This window comes from Delphinus delphis, chromosome 11, assembly GCF_949987515.2.
Source record: "Delphinus delphis chromosome 11, mDelDel1.2, whole genome shotgun sequence".
Classification (NCBI taxonomy): domain Eukaryota; kingdom Metazoa; phylum Chordata; class Mammalia; order Artiodactyla; family Delphinidae; genus Delphinus; species Delphinus delphis.
The window spans coordinates 34308456-34320775 of NC_082693.1; the positions used below are offsets into that span (position 1 = coordinate 34308456).

The 12320-nt window shown below is 41.8% G+C and overlaps 1 protein-coding gene across 1 annotated transcript in view; it reads right to left on the bottom strand.

Moving 5' to 3' along the window:
• Positions 1-5860, bottom strand: part of ADAMTS20 (ADAM metallopeptidase with thrombospondin type 1 motif 20) — a 194168-nt gene extending 188308 nt beyond the window's left edge. Inside the window, exons 1-2 of the mRNA XM_060026168.1 lie at positions 5757-5860; positions 4815-5176 (exon numbers count right to left, since the gene is read on the bottom strand). Coding sequence (XP_059882151.1) covers positions 4815-5176; positions 5757-5847 — 453 coding nt within the window. The 5' untranslated portion in view covers positions 5848-5860. The remainder of the gene's footprint in view (positions 1-4814; positions 5177-5756) is intronic.
• Positions 5861-12320: the final 6460 nt, after the last annotated feature.

Sequence of the window (12320 nt, forward strand, 5' to 3'; positions counted from 1 at the left end):
AAATATTACAACTTATGGAATACTGACCTCTACTTTGGCAAGAGTGTATCAACATCATGAGAAAATAGATAATATGGCCATGAAAACAAAGTTTAGAGTTGAATCTAGAGATATTAACGCCTGATAACTATATATTCTGTGACTTTATCAATGAACTAAAAACAGAGTTTGATTAGCCATTATATTACATATAGGTAAATTTATGATTTGGCTCTATTTTCATATCTACTATAGATTTTAGAAATGTCAAAATAAATAATCAGAAATGTTTGAATTATGTGATAAATACTTACACTTAGAAGAAAGAAAAGTTACAGAGAAAGAAAGATTAGAAAAGCAAAAGTAGGGCTTCCCTGGTGGCGCAGTGGTTGAGAGTCTGCCTGCCGATGCAGGGGACACGGGTTCATGCCCCAGACCAGGAAGATCTCACATGGCGCGGAGCGGCTGGCCCGTGAGCCATGGCCGCTGAGCTTGCGCGTCTGGAGCCTGTGCTCCGCAACGGGAGAGGCCACAGCAGTGAGAGGCTTGCGTACCGCAAAAAAAAAAAAAAAAAGATATTTGGCATATAAAAATTTATATACTCGGGGCTTCCCTGCTGACTCAGTGGTTGAGAGTCCGCCTGCCGATGCAGGGAACACGGGTTCGTGCCCCAGTCCGGGAAGATCCCACATGTCGCGGAGCGGCTGGGCCCGTGAGCCATGGCCGCTGAGCCTGCGCGTCCGGAGCCTGTGCTCCAAAACGCGAGAGGCCACAACAGTGGGAGGCCCGCGTACCGCAAAAAAAAAAAAAAAAAAAAAGAAATAAAAGCAAAAGTTATACCCACAGGAAACAAAGAAAATTTCTGGCAGACTCAGCCCCTCTGGTTCTTGGGCCCAAAACACTTAAGAAAACTAAACAATACAAGTCATGGTTCAGTGGTTTAGTGACAGAGAAAAACACATAAATACTAAGACTTCTAGAAGTGGGGAAAAAAAGTAGCTGTGTAGAAATTAAAAGAAAACGTTAGTTTATATGTTTGAGGTTAATGCAACACTAGCAACTGAATGAAATCAATAAGTATGTTGTGGTGTCAATTTCTTTAAATGGTTGTATGTACAGAGATATTTGGAAAGTAGTAACTTGGTTTGTATTCCCTTCCTTTAAAAGTCACATTCCTCAGTAGCCACCAGAGAAAGGAAAGGTAGATGCTACCTCAAATGGGAAGATGGAAGGGGAACAGCTCAAATGAATGAGATATGAAAGGGGAACTCAGTGGATTCCAGGAAGAAAAGAACGATGGAGGCAATGGATACGGCTGGGAAGATGTATGTGCACTGACTTCTCCACTGAGGGTTTAAGGCCCTGGAGGCAGAAGGCATGTTACATAGTTTAGGAGGACTGCCAAGAGAAGTGCTTTAGCATGCTATGTGGGACTCAAGGGACGGACCTCTACAAGCCCCGCCCTCCCCCCCCACACACACACACGCACTCACTGAAATAGAGGTGTGGCAGAGTTTGGCGAAGGGAGGGATCAAGTCCCCCTAGACTTTCATATGCCATGAAGGGTCTCAGAGCCTTAGAGGGGTCTGGAAGATTACCAATGGCATCAGCAAACCACCTTATGTGGAGAGAGCACTGCAGCAGGAGCTAAGTGACCCTGCGTTGAAGGCTGCACATGAAGAAGCCAACTAGGTGTTGCATCCAGAACTCAGAGGGATACGCAGCAACAGAGAGAGCCCAGGTAGGAAAAATTCAGTGAGCCCCAACTGAGCAAAGAAAAGTCACAAGTTCTCAGGCCCAGAATTCAGCGGCTGGTGCCAAAAAATGCAAGGAGACTGAGGCACAAAGGACATCGGAGGCTAGAGGAACTGGAGGACGGTATGATTTCCCCACCTTCCTCCCAAACAATACAGAGGCCTCAGAACACTTTGCTGCTCTGTATGAGGTCAGTTTTCGTCAATGGTCAACATTTGCTTGAATCCAGCCATGACAATGAACATTAGCAGAAAAAAAATGAGGAAGTCACACACTCATTCAATATATTCAGGAAAAGCATCTGATTAAGTACAACATCCATTCACGATTAAAAGCAAAACTAAAAGCAAAGAGCAACTAGCAAAAGAGAACTTCAATAGGACTGGCTCTAAAAATCCTTCAGTAAATCTCAACTTTAGTGTTTAAAGGACTGACAAAAATCAAAGCTGAATCATCACAGGCGCACACATGCAAAGTCACAAAGATGAGCTGGGAAGCAGGGCTGGATGTGAGCATTACTGACATCTTGGGCATTGTATCGAGGAGGATCTGCAAAAACTCAGCTGGTCCAGGTTGTGAGTAACACAACTTTATCTGGATCTAAAGATTAATCTGAGACTAAAAAACAGGAATCTGATATAATAATAAATGGACTCTAAAACCTACCAGAAGTTCCACCATTTGATGAAACTATTATTCTAAAGAGTGCTAAGGATAGAGTCAAGGTAGAAATAAAAAAATCATAAATATACAGCTAATATCCGTTATAGTGCTAATATCACAAGGGAGAAAAATCAAAGAAATGTCACTAATCTCATCAGTGATTTAGACTTATAATGGGTCCTGATCATACTTCTAAAAGATTTTTAGATCCTGATACCTCTAGTTATGTGCTGTATTACTGGAAACTTTCTATCTCTGCTGTGACTGATATCCTCAACGCAGCCCTACACATACAGAGAAATGGAGATAAAGCTGAGTTACATAGGTACGAAAATATGTTTTTAGATGTTAACTCAAACTCTGATAATATCAGTAAGTCTACCAAAAGCAAAGTACATACATAAATCAAATTAATAATGCATGATAACTAAACAATTATATCCAAATTGACACAGTGACAGGAAAAGGATGAACTCCTGTTATGACTTTAAAACATTTCCAACTGTTTTTTGATTTCAAAAAGGAGATATTGAATAATAATTTGAACTACACAAAAATTATGAATCAACATGAGCAGAAACATCACTCCTAATAATGCTTCCCATCTGGAATTTTTTCCATGCCTTAAATACTAAATCAAGAAAACATACTGACCATGACAAATTTGTGGTAGTAAATCTAGAATTTTCTAGACAAATTAAACATTTTGAAAGGTTCTAGAAAAGAGAATATTTTTCTTTCCTTTGATGTGTAGATGGCTGTGTAAATATTAGTGTGTTTCTGCCATTCTGATGTTGCATTTTACACTTATCTACAGCCGAAAAGAAAACTGTCCAAGGCGTGTGTATATATATATATATATATATATATATATATGTATACATACATATATATATCAAGATAATAGCAGAAAAAAGAACAAAGAGGTGTTCCAAATCTACTTAGTAATGACCAATACTCACACCCAGGAAGACATCTTACACCAATTACCCTGAAAGGAAGTATTACATTTGGCCTAGAAAGAACTGTTATCAATTTTCTACTTCATCAAAGAGTAAACAATGTTGGTGTTCTGAAACTCATCTAAAATTTGCCCAACAAAAGCTAGTATACTTGGAAAGAATCCTGTAGCCAAATTCTTAGTTGTTTCTTCTTGAACACGTATGTATCAGAGGAGTTAATGATAAAGTGAGTTCATATATGTTTTAATGTAAGTGTTCTCAACCAGAGGTTCCATGAACTTGGATGAGAAAGACATCTGTATTTTCCCTAACCTCTGATACATAACATTTCCTTCAATTATGATTGTAGGTAAAACCACAGACATTGTGACTTTGTTGGCAATAAAATAATAGCTACTTCAACTCTAATGTAATGTAATACAAAACTATCCGGATTGTTTATTCTCATTACCACTACAAAAGTATAGAAGTAAGTAGTCCCCTCCCCAATAGATATTATTTAACGCATTAATAAAGAAGGATGTATTATGACACCACAAATTCTAATACTTGTAACATTTGATTACTGTTAGTATTTAAAAGGAAGCCAATTAAATAACGTGTATGCTATTTTACACATTTAAATTATGCTGAGAGGAGGCCCTGGGTTTCCCCTAGAATGCTGAAAAGTTGATGGCAAAAAAAAAAAAAAGTTTAGAACCTCTGTTTCAGAGGGAGAGAAACAAATAAAACACATAGAACCCAATATTTTATTTCATTTCCTCTCTCCGCAATGAGGTTTTCACAAAATCCACATCCTTTACTCGTCACTCTAATGATCATTTCTCATTTGCTGGCACCAGATCTTTGTAGATGCTCTACATTTTTAAGTGCAGTGCATTTTAAACTGGCATATTCAACCTTTTCCCCATCCTGTACTTCACAGATTAATGGCCATCCCCATAGTAGCAAAAAAACCCAAACAAAACAAAAAAACAAACAAAAACTCTTTGTTTTCAAACCTTTTCATTTATTCATTCTCTATTCATTCTATCATTCTTCATTCAAGGAATAAATTTAAGTAACTTCAGGGGAGTCTGCCTTAATAGATGGTCCAGAATGGGTGTGTCTGAATGAAGGAGGCTGCTGTCTTGCTGGAAACCACACTTCCTGTGTAGCAGAAAGCCACTCCCCACCTCCCTGACTAGCTCAGCATCTGACACTCTTTCTTGCAGCTTTGCACAGAAGGGTCAATTTTGCCCAGCAGGGAGAGACATGCTGATCCTCCAAACCCTTCTCCCCACTGCAAGAAAGGAGTGGCCTCTGGCTTGGGTTCATCTAGGTGTTAATCCCTCTGGTGGCCCACTCTGATCTCTTAGGTCAACCAACCGCCCATTCGGGAAAAGCCAATGCCCGGCTCCCTGAACAAGCAAGGATGGATCCCAAGAAAATGCCAAGGGACCCGAGCGCGCTTACCAAGCCTCCACAAAGGCTGAAGACGGCTGTGTGATCCTCCCGAGCATTGACCTGGCCGCGGTAGAAGCAGTGGCGCAGGTCTGGGGGCGCCGTGCGGCGCTCCTCAACCCGGAGCGCAGGGGCTCCCAAGTGCACCTCGGTGTAGCCGGCAGCCAGGAAGGCCGCGTCGGCGCTCAGGTTCAGCTGGAAGACCTGGCCGTAGGCGCGGATTCGGTAGTGGGTCCTGAACGGCGTGGGCTCCAGCGCCTCGGCGCTGCGCTTCCTCCGGCTGAAGTGGTGGCTCTTTGGGAACACTTCGCCGAACTCATTGACCCGCGCGGGGGTCACCACTTCGTAGGAGGCCAGTGTCCTCACCAAGGCTTCTGCAACCACAACGAAAAGGCCGTTGAGCCCCTACCCGTTTCCAACTCCCCAGCGCCGAACTTCTTCAACCAAACGTCCCAGCCAGAGAGCCGAGGCCCCAGGTCCCCATACCCCCGGCGGGGCGCGACGAAAGAACACACGCTGGCGAGCGCGCGCGCACACACACACACGTGCGCTCTGTGAGTGTGCCTGCCTGCTTTCCCACAACCCCGATTCGCTCCACCCTCCCCAAACAGGGACCCTGACACTCAGGGCCCTCAGCAGCACCTCCTTCTCGCGCCCCTCTTCGCCCCCCTGCCGCCGCCAACTCGTGCCCCGCGGGCGCCCGCGCCACCCTGCCCCACGCGTCCCCGCCGCGTGGTCCCCGGAGGGAAACGTGTGCCCCGCGCGCGATTCCTCGAAACACCGCGCAGCCGCAACCTCCGGGGCTGCTTGGGGCTGACTGATCCCGGAGTCCCGAGAGTCCCGGCTGGGCCAGGGTCCCCCAGCGGGCAGAACCGCTCCCCCCGCCTCCGTCCGCCCGTCCCACTCGGGCACGCGCCCCACCACGCTGCTGAAGGCGCCCCGCGGTGACCTTACCCTGCCTGGGGTGGAAGTGAACTTCCCAAGACCTGGTGATGAAGAGCGAGAGCTGGTAGAGCAGCCCCGTCAGCCACTTGGCCACCCGCATGGTTCCACCGGGGGGATCCCGACCGGGGAGGCCAACCAGAGACGCCTGCCGCCCCGCCGGCTTCCCCGCGCTCCGCTGCCTCTCCTCCCTCTCGCCTGCCGCTCTCCGCGCCGGCAGCCGCGGCGCCTCAGCAGCCTCCGGAGCAGCAGCCCCGGCCCCGGGCCGGCCCGTCGCGCCACACCGCCAGCCTCCGCTCGCTGAGCCACTGCTTCATCGCACTGCAGCCCCGCAGCCTCCGGCTCGCAGTCGGCAGCCTCGCTCCGCTTCCTGCGCCCGCACAGCCCTCAGAAGCCCTCTCCTTGCGTCCAGCCCAGCGCGAGGAAGCGACCCGACCTAGCAGGAACGGTGCCAATATAGCCACCCCGGGCCTGGCGAGCTGGGGGGGAGAGCCCGCCCCCAGGGGCCGGGCCCGGCCAATCAGCTGGAGGCGCGGCCCGGGCTCGCCCTCCGGCGCGCTGCCCGCCCCCAGCCCCTAGCCGCAAGCGGAGTGCGGTCGCCGCAGGCTCCGGCTGTGGGCGTGCAGCGTGGTGAGTAGCCCGAGGCCCAGTTGGACACCATCCCGGTACCCGTAAAACCTAGGACTGATACAAGTTGCGCGGCCGAGGTCCAGATAGGGGATAGGTGTGCGAGGTTTTAGTTCTTACAATGAAATGGCAAGCATCAGAAGGAAAGTTTCTGTCATGTTTCACGGTAATTTTAGGCTTCTCAAACAAGATAAAGTAAGCTACAGCGGAAAATTCTTGTAGGCAGAGGATGCTACCAGCGAAGCTTAATGGCCAGGCCTCATTTGCAAGTACCCCTGTGCACCCGGGGGGTTGTTGTGAGTTTCAGTGTTGGAGGGGAAAGCAAAGGTGAGGTTGCAATCAGCAAACACTTCTGGGTGAGAATTTCTGGCAGTTGCCAGAGAAAAAAGGATCTCAGTCTCCAAAGTTCCAGTAACTTATTGTGACTTTTTTCATTTCAGTATTCATTTTTGTACTTAATTTTGTATAAAGGGCCCCCCAAAATTATATAAATGTCAAGCCCCATGAAACTTGGATCTGCCCCTGGGTCATTGTTTTTATGAGACTTTCTGCTGGTAGTTTCACAGTATTCATATGTCTTTTGTTTATAATATCCAAATGACCCCATGTATCCACAGTTATCTTCCTCAGCAATTATTGTAGCTCTGAATCCAGTTGAGTCATCTTGTGTCTGTTAAATTGGATAAACCTCAATGGCAACAGAAAGCAGTCATCATTTCAGAACTCCTTCCTCATTTCCCAAATCCACCTGTTTGATTTGCAGGTTACATAACTGTTTCTCCCTATAACCAGTATGGAAAAAAAAAAAAAAAATGAAGTGGAAGTGGTCAGATATTGTTGAAATCCAACCAAGGGAGAGAAAGAATATGAGTATAAAAAGTAAAGGAATTATATGGGTAACTCTTCACGAACACAAAGGAATACACTCTCAATTTAGTCCCTGGCTGCCCTTTCTCCTGTGAGCTCACAACAATGAAAATTCTGTTTGCTTTGAGTTGACCTCTCATGACAGACCTCCATACTTTTGTATCAAATGTGGAACAATCTTGTCCAAGGAAGGAGAGTTTCTTACTTTTGCCAAGGAAATTACCCAGCTCTGTAATGGTAATTCTTCCACAATCTATCCCCTTCTTTTGTACCCCTTGCTCACAAGTGTCATTTTATTCATCACAGAATTACAGACTTCTCATGTTGTTTTTCTAAATTAATCCTACTGTTACTCTAAACAAAACAAAAATGGACTTGACCCACACTTGTCTGTTTAGTGGTTACCTTCAGTACACTGTAATTTAGAGTCATTCCAATTACACTGCAGCTCTGAATGCATCTTTACCTTAGGAGCTATGCCTACCTTCATACAAATAACAGAAAATAGATCTGCACCTGTTTAACTGGCTATCTGACTGCCGACTGCAGGCAAAGTAGATACTTCATTTCCATCACAGAATGTTTGTCACTCAAAGTAGTATTTGCAATGTGATATTTGATTTTCAACCTGCTCTAACTTTTTGGAAACAATGTTCTAAGAATAGGGCTATTTTTTCCTGTTTTAAAGGAGCGGGAAAATGTACGAGATATGTATTTTATGTCATTATAATCTTTACAGTGTTCAGTAAAGAACATTATTTCCTTCATTTTATAGAAGGTAAATGTTACACAGTATCTAAGTAACTAACTGGATATCTACAAACCCTTTCTGACACCAAAGTTTTTTCATTATACTAGACTAGACCCATTACGATATTCACATTATTTGTCTCTCTTCCTTTCTCCTTCCCTACCAGGTGAAAATGTCATGAATAAGCTAATCTATGCCATTTAAATCAAGCATTTCTCCACATGGGCAATTATAGCTACCACTTATGGAATTCCTTGGACATACCAGGCACTGTACAAGAGACTTTAGAAAGGTTACCTCGTTTAATTTATGCATTCCCCCCAAGAGAAATTAGGTAAATCACCCCAGATCACACATCAAGTTAGACTCAAATCTCTTTGGTCTCAAATTCCATACTTTTTAAGAGTAGACTGTATTCTTCATACTAGCTCAAATCTCATTACAGTCGTAATCATCAATCAACAGTAAAATAGATCAATAGATTGTGATATATGCCCACAGTGGAATGCTAGACAGACTGAGAACATATAATCTATAGCCGCATGCAACAACATAAATGAATCTCACAAAAAATATTATTTAGAGAAAGACTTAGAGCCCTCCCAAAAACTATATAGTGCATATAAAATGACTCAATCTATATGCAATATACAAAAGCAGGCAAAACTGCTCGATTTTATTAGAAGTGGCTAATTCTTAGGGTGGGGATAATAGAGATTGGAATAAAGATGAGTGAGCTTCTAAGATGCTGATACCATTTTGTTTCTTGATCTATGTTCTAGTTGAAGAGGTGGTGTGTGAAATTTCTTACATCTGCAGTCTTGTGTATTTTCATATCATAATGATATGTATCATTTTTCTGTGTATATGTGCATGTAATAACATAATAAACATTTTTAAAGTACTTCCTATGAAAAAAACACCACTATTTCTTTACTATATGGAAAAAGTTTAAGAGAACTTCAGGTATTAAATATTAAAATAATCTTTTGAGGTAAATATTTATTTCCAGACACAACTTAATCCAATAACCAGAACCTATAACTAGAATCTCACAAGACAAAAATGTCAAGAAAATTCTAACAAAATATCTTCCATGGCTATTGTCAGTCACTTAACTACTTATTCAATTTTTCTTTTAAAAATAAGAAAGGAAAGAAAGGTTCAACACAACAACAAAAAAGGAAAGAAAGAGGGTTATACATCCCTCCGAAGAACATTTTTATTTTATTAAAATACATTGCTAACTGCATGGTATTTAACTCATGACTTAGAAAAGGAAGAAAGTAGGGAAAGAAAGAAGGGAGATAAAGAAAGAAAGAAAGAAAGGGAGGGAGGAAGGAAGGAAGGAAGAAAGAAAGGGAGAGAGAAAGAAAGAAAGAAAGAAAGAAAGAAAGAAAGAAAGAAAGAAAGAAAGAAAGAAAGAAAGAAAGAAAGAGAAAGAAAGAAAGAAAGAAAAAGAAAGAAAGAAAGAAAAGAAAGAGAGAGAGAGGGAGGGAGGAAGGAAGGAAGAAAGAAAGAAAGGGGGAGAGAGAAAGAAAGAAAGGGAGAAGTGAGAGAGAGAGGGGGAGGGAAGGGAAAAAAAGGAAATCTAATAACTTTCCTCTGATTTTGAGGGATTCGTAAATAATTCACAGGTTTTCTTTTAAGCCATGATGTACTTTTACCCAAGAGAATGTAGAATTCTGATGGGTCTAATCATTATTTTACATCTAAAATGTTACTTTTTTACCTTTTATACTATTCTGCATATTAAGGTTCATAACCTGTTGGTTGCACAAATATTATAGGATTATTTGATAGAAGTATTTTTGACACAATGGATTCACATTGAATACGTCAATTAAATTTCTGTAGAGAGTAATGATAATAGTCCGTGAAAATGAAATATAATTGGAAGTATCAACTGCTTTAAAAGGATATAAGTTTTGGGCTTCCCTGGTGGCGCAGTGGTTGAGAGTCCGCCTGCCGATGTAGGGGACGCGGGTTCGTGCCCCGGTCCGGCCACATGCCGCGGAGCGGCTGTGCCCGTGAGCCATGGCCGCTGAACCTGTGCGTCCGGAGCCTGTGCTCCGCAACGGGGGAGGCCACAACACTGAGGGGCCCGTCTACCGCAAAAAAAAAAAAAAAAAAAAAAGGATGTAAGTTTTTCCAAACAATTACACAATCGTTTCTGTTTAAATGGCCTTTATATTTGGAATTCTGCAAAATATAATGAACTGATGTGTCTTGCTCCTGAAAATTGGTTTTCTGTCAATTATTCTTGAAAAGAAGTTCTTGATCGTTTATGGTCTAGGATCCATATAGACAAAATGCTTCCTTCTAGACAAAGTATTAAATAAGTAATATATTGTTCATTTCATTTTGCTACTGAGACAAAATTCTAGCAATCTATTAGGGATAGAAAAGGTCAGGAAAAATTATTATCACTAAGATTTATTTAAAATTCTACACTAAGGCAAAGATATAATACATTTAGAAAAAGCAAGAATAACTTTCCTCTAAGGAGGTGTTAAATTGGAATTGGACACTGTGGCATATAACCAGTAGACTTTTTCGCCAGGAAAAAAAAATGGCAGAAGATCAGAATACACGGGAGGCAGTCTTGAAGTTTACCCCAGTGACATGACTGAATGCCAAATAAGGTGGAATGCCACCAGGATGGGGTGAAAATAAGGCAAGGAGCCTCAGCAAACAAATGAAGGAAAGGATGGCATCATTCCAAGGACAGAAGAAGAAAGGAGTGCTCTTTCCCAGTCCAGCTTGAATTACAAAACTCTGGAAGCAATGGGAGGAGCTAATAATACAACTCTGTTCTAGCTCGGGAGGTGCCTGGCTAACATGATGATGACTGAGCAGTTTAAATATAAGACTCTACTGGTGTGTTTGCAAAGAGCCAAGTAAATGCCTTCACTCAGGAGAATATGACACCAAACAAAAATTCACCTGTGCCGTTTTGTTTCAACATACATTACATTTTTCAAATATTATAGCCATTTATTTTATAAAAATATGGACTAGTCAGACTGATACTCAAGGACATTGTCACACCAAAAAACAAATATGTCAAATCTCTTACTTACTCTTACTTTTGCGGTCTCAATGTGTTTTCTTACTGATAAATTATGAAGACTGGACTGGATCATTTCTGTGACCATTTACAAGCCTAACATTTTATGTCGCTGTAATTTTATGATTTGAAATAAAGTATAAAAAACACACAATCACCAGAGAGTGGAAGAGTTTGTGGACTGAAAAAGGTCAATATGGATATCGGATCTTTATTTTAAAGGGAGGGTAGCAAAAATGGATGATGCACTTTGGGATATATCACAGGAATTTGAAGAAATGTTTTATTCCTTTATGAAACAAAATAGGGTGGGAACTAAAAGCTGAAATCAATATTTTGGCATCCAATGGAGGTTTATGCAGCTCAAATGAATTGCATGTAGTCAACCAAGTTTCACAAACAGGTTAGAGAGAAAAGTAGGCATTGCACGGCCATTTTTGAGATATTCTATAGAGGTAAGATTTATGGACACTGATTTTTTTAGTTCCATCCTTTTACACTGCACACAAATATAGAAAGAATTCCTCAACTATTAGGGTGATAAAAACTGAAATGGACTCAACAGAAATGCAGGGTCTCCATTACTTCATATACTCACCTGTGTAAACTGAGACCAAAAATATATTTCATGTAAAGGCATGCAGTTTTTCCAGAAAATTAAAGTAAGAAAGACGCTTTGAAGCCAGCATAATTTTATATTGTTTTTCGATTGTTTGCTTTTTCCTAATTTTATTTGCAGGTGCAGGAAAAATGGTTGGAAAAGTGTGTTTCAGAGCCCAGTTATAAGCCATATGAGAAAATCACTTTACCTATTTTATTGCTGCATACTTTGTGTTAACCCATTGCCCAAGCTGCATATTTATTTACCAGACTTACTCTCAGTTGCATAGTGAATGTATTCAAAACTCAAATACATTTCAAGGCCTCCACTGAGGACCTTAAATTTTTTTTTTTAGTGACTCTAAGAAAAATTCTTAAAAAGAATTTCAATCTGTTTTAAGAAAAAGTAATGGTCCCTGTCACATAGTACAGTAAAACAAATATACTCTTTTGTTTAATTAATATTATAAATGAAAACATTCTTATTTTTGGAACTGTGAGCATAACCTCTCTATCTAATCATCTATCTACCACGTGATTTGCTTGACCAAAATTATTCAATGTATATAATTTAAAGATAAAACCATCTTCAGTCTGGCATAGCTAAATTAAGTGAACTCTTAGAAATCACTTTGAACGTATACTACATCTGCCTAAGGAA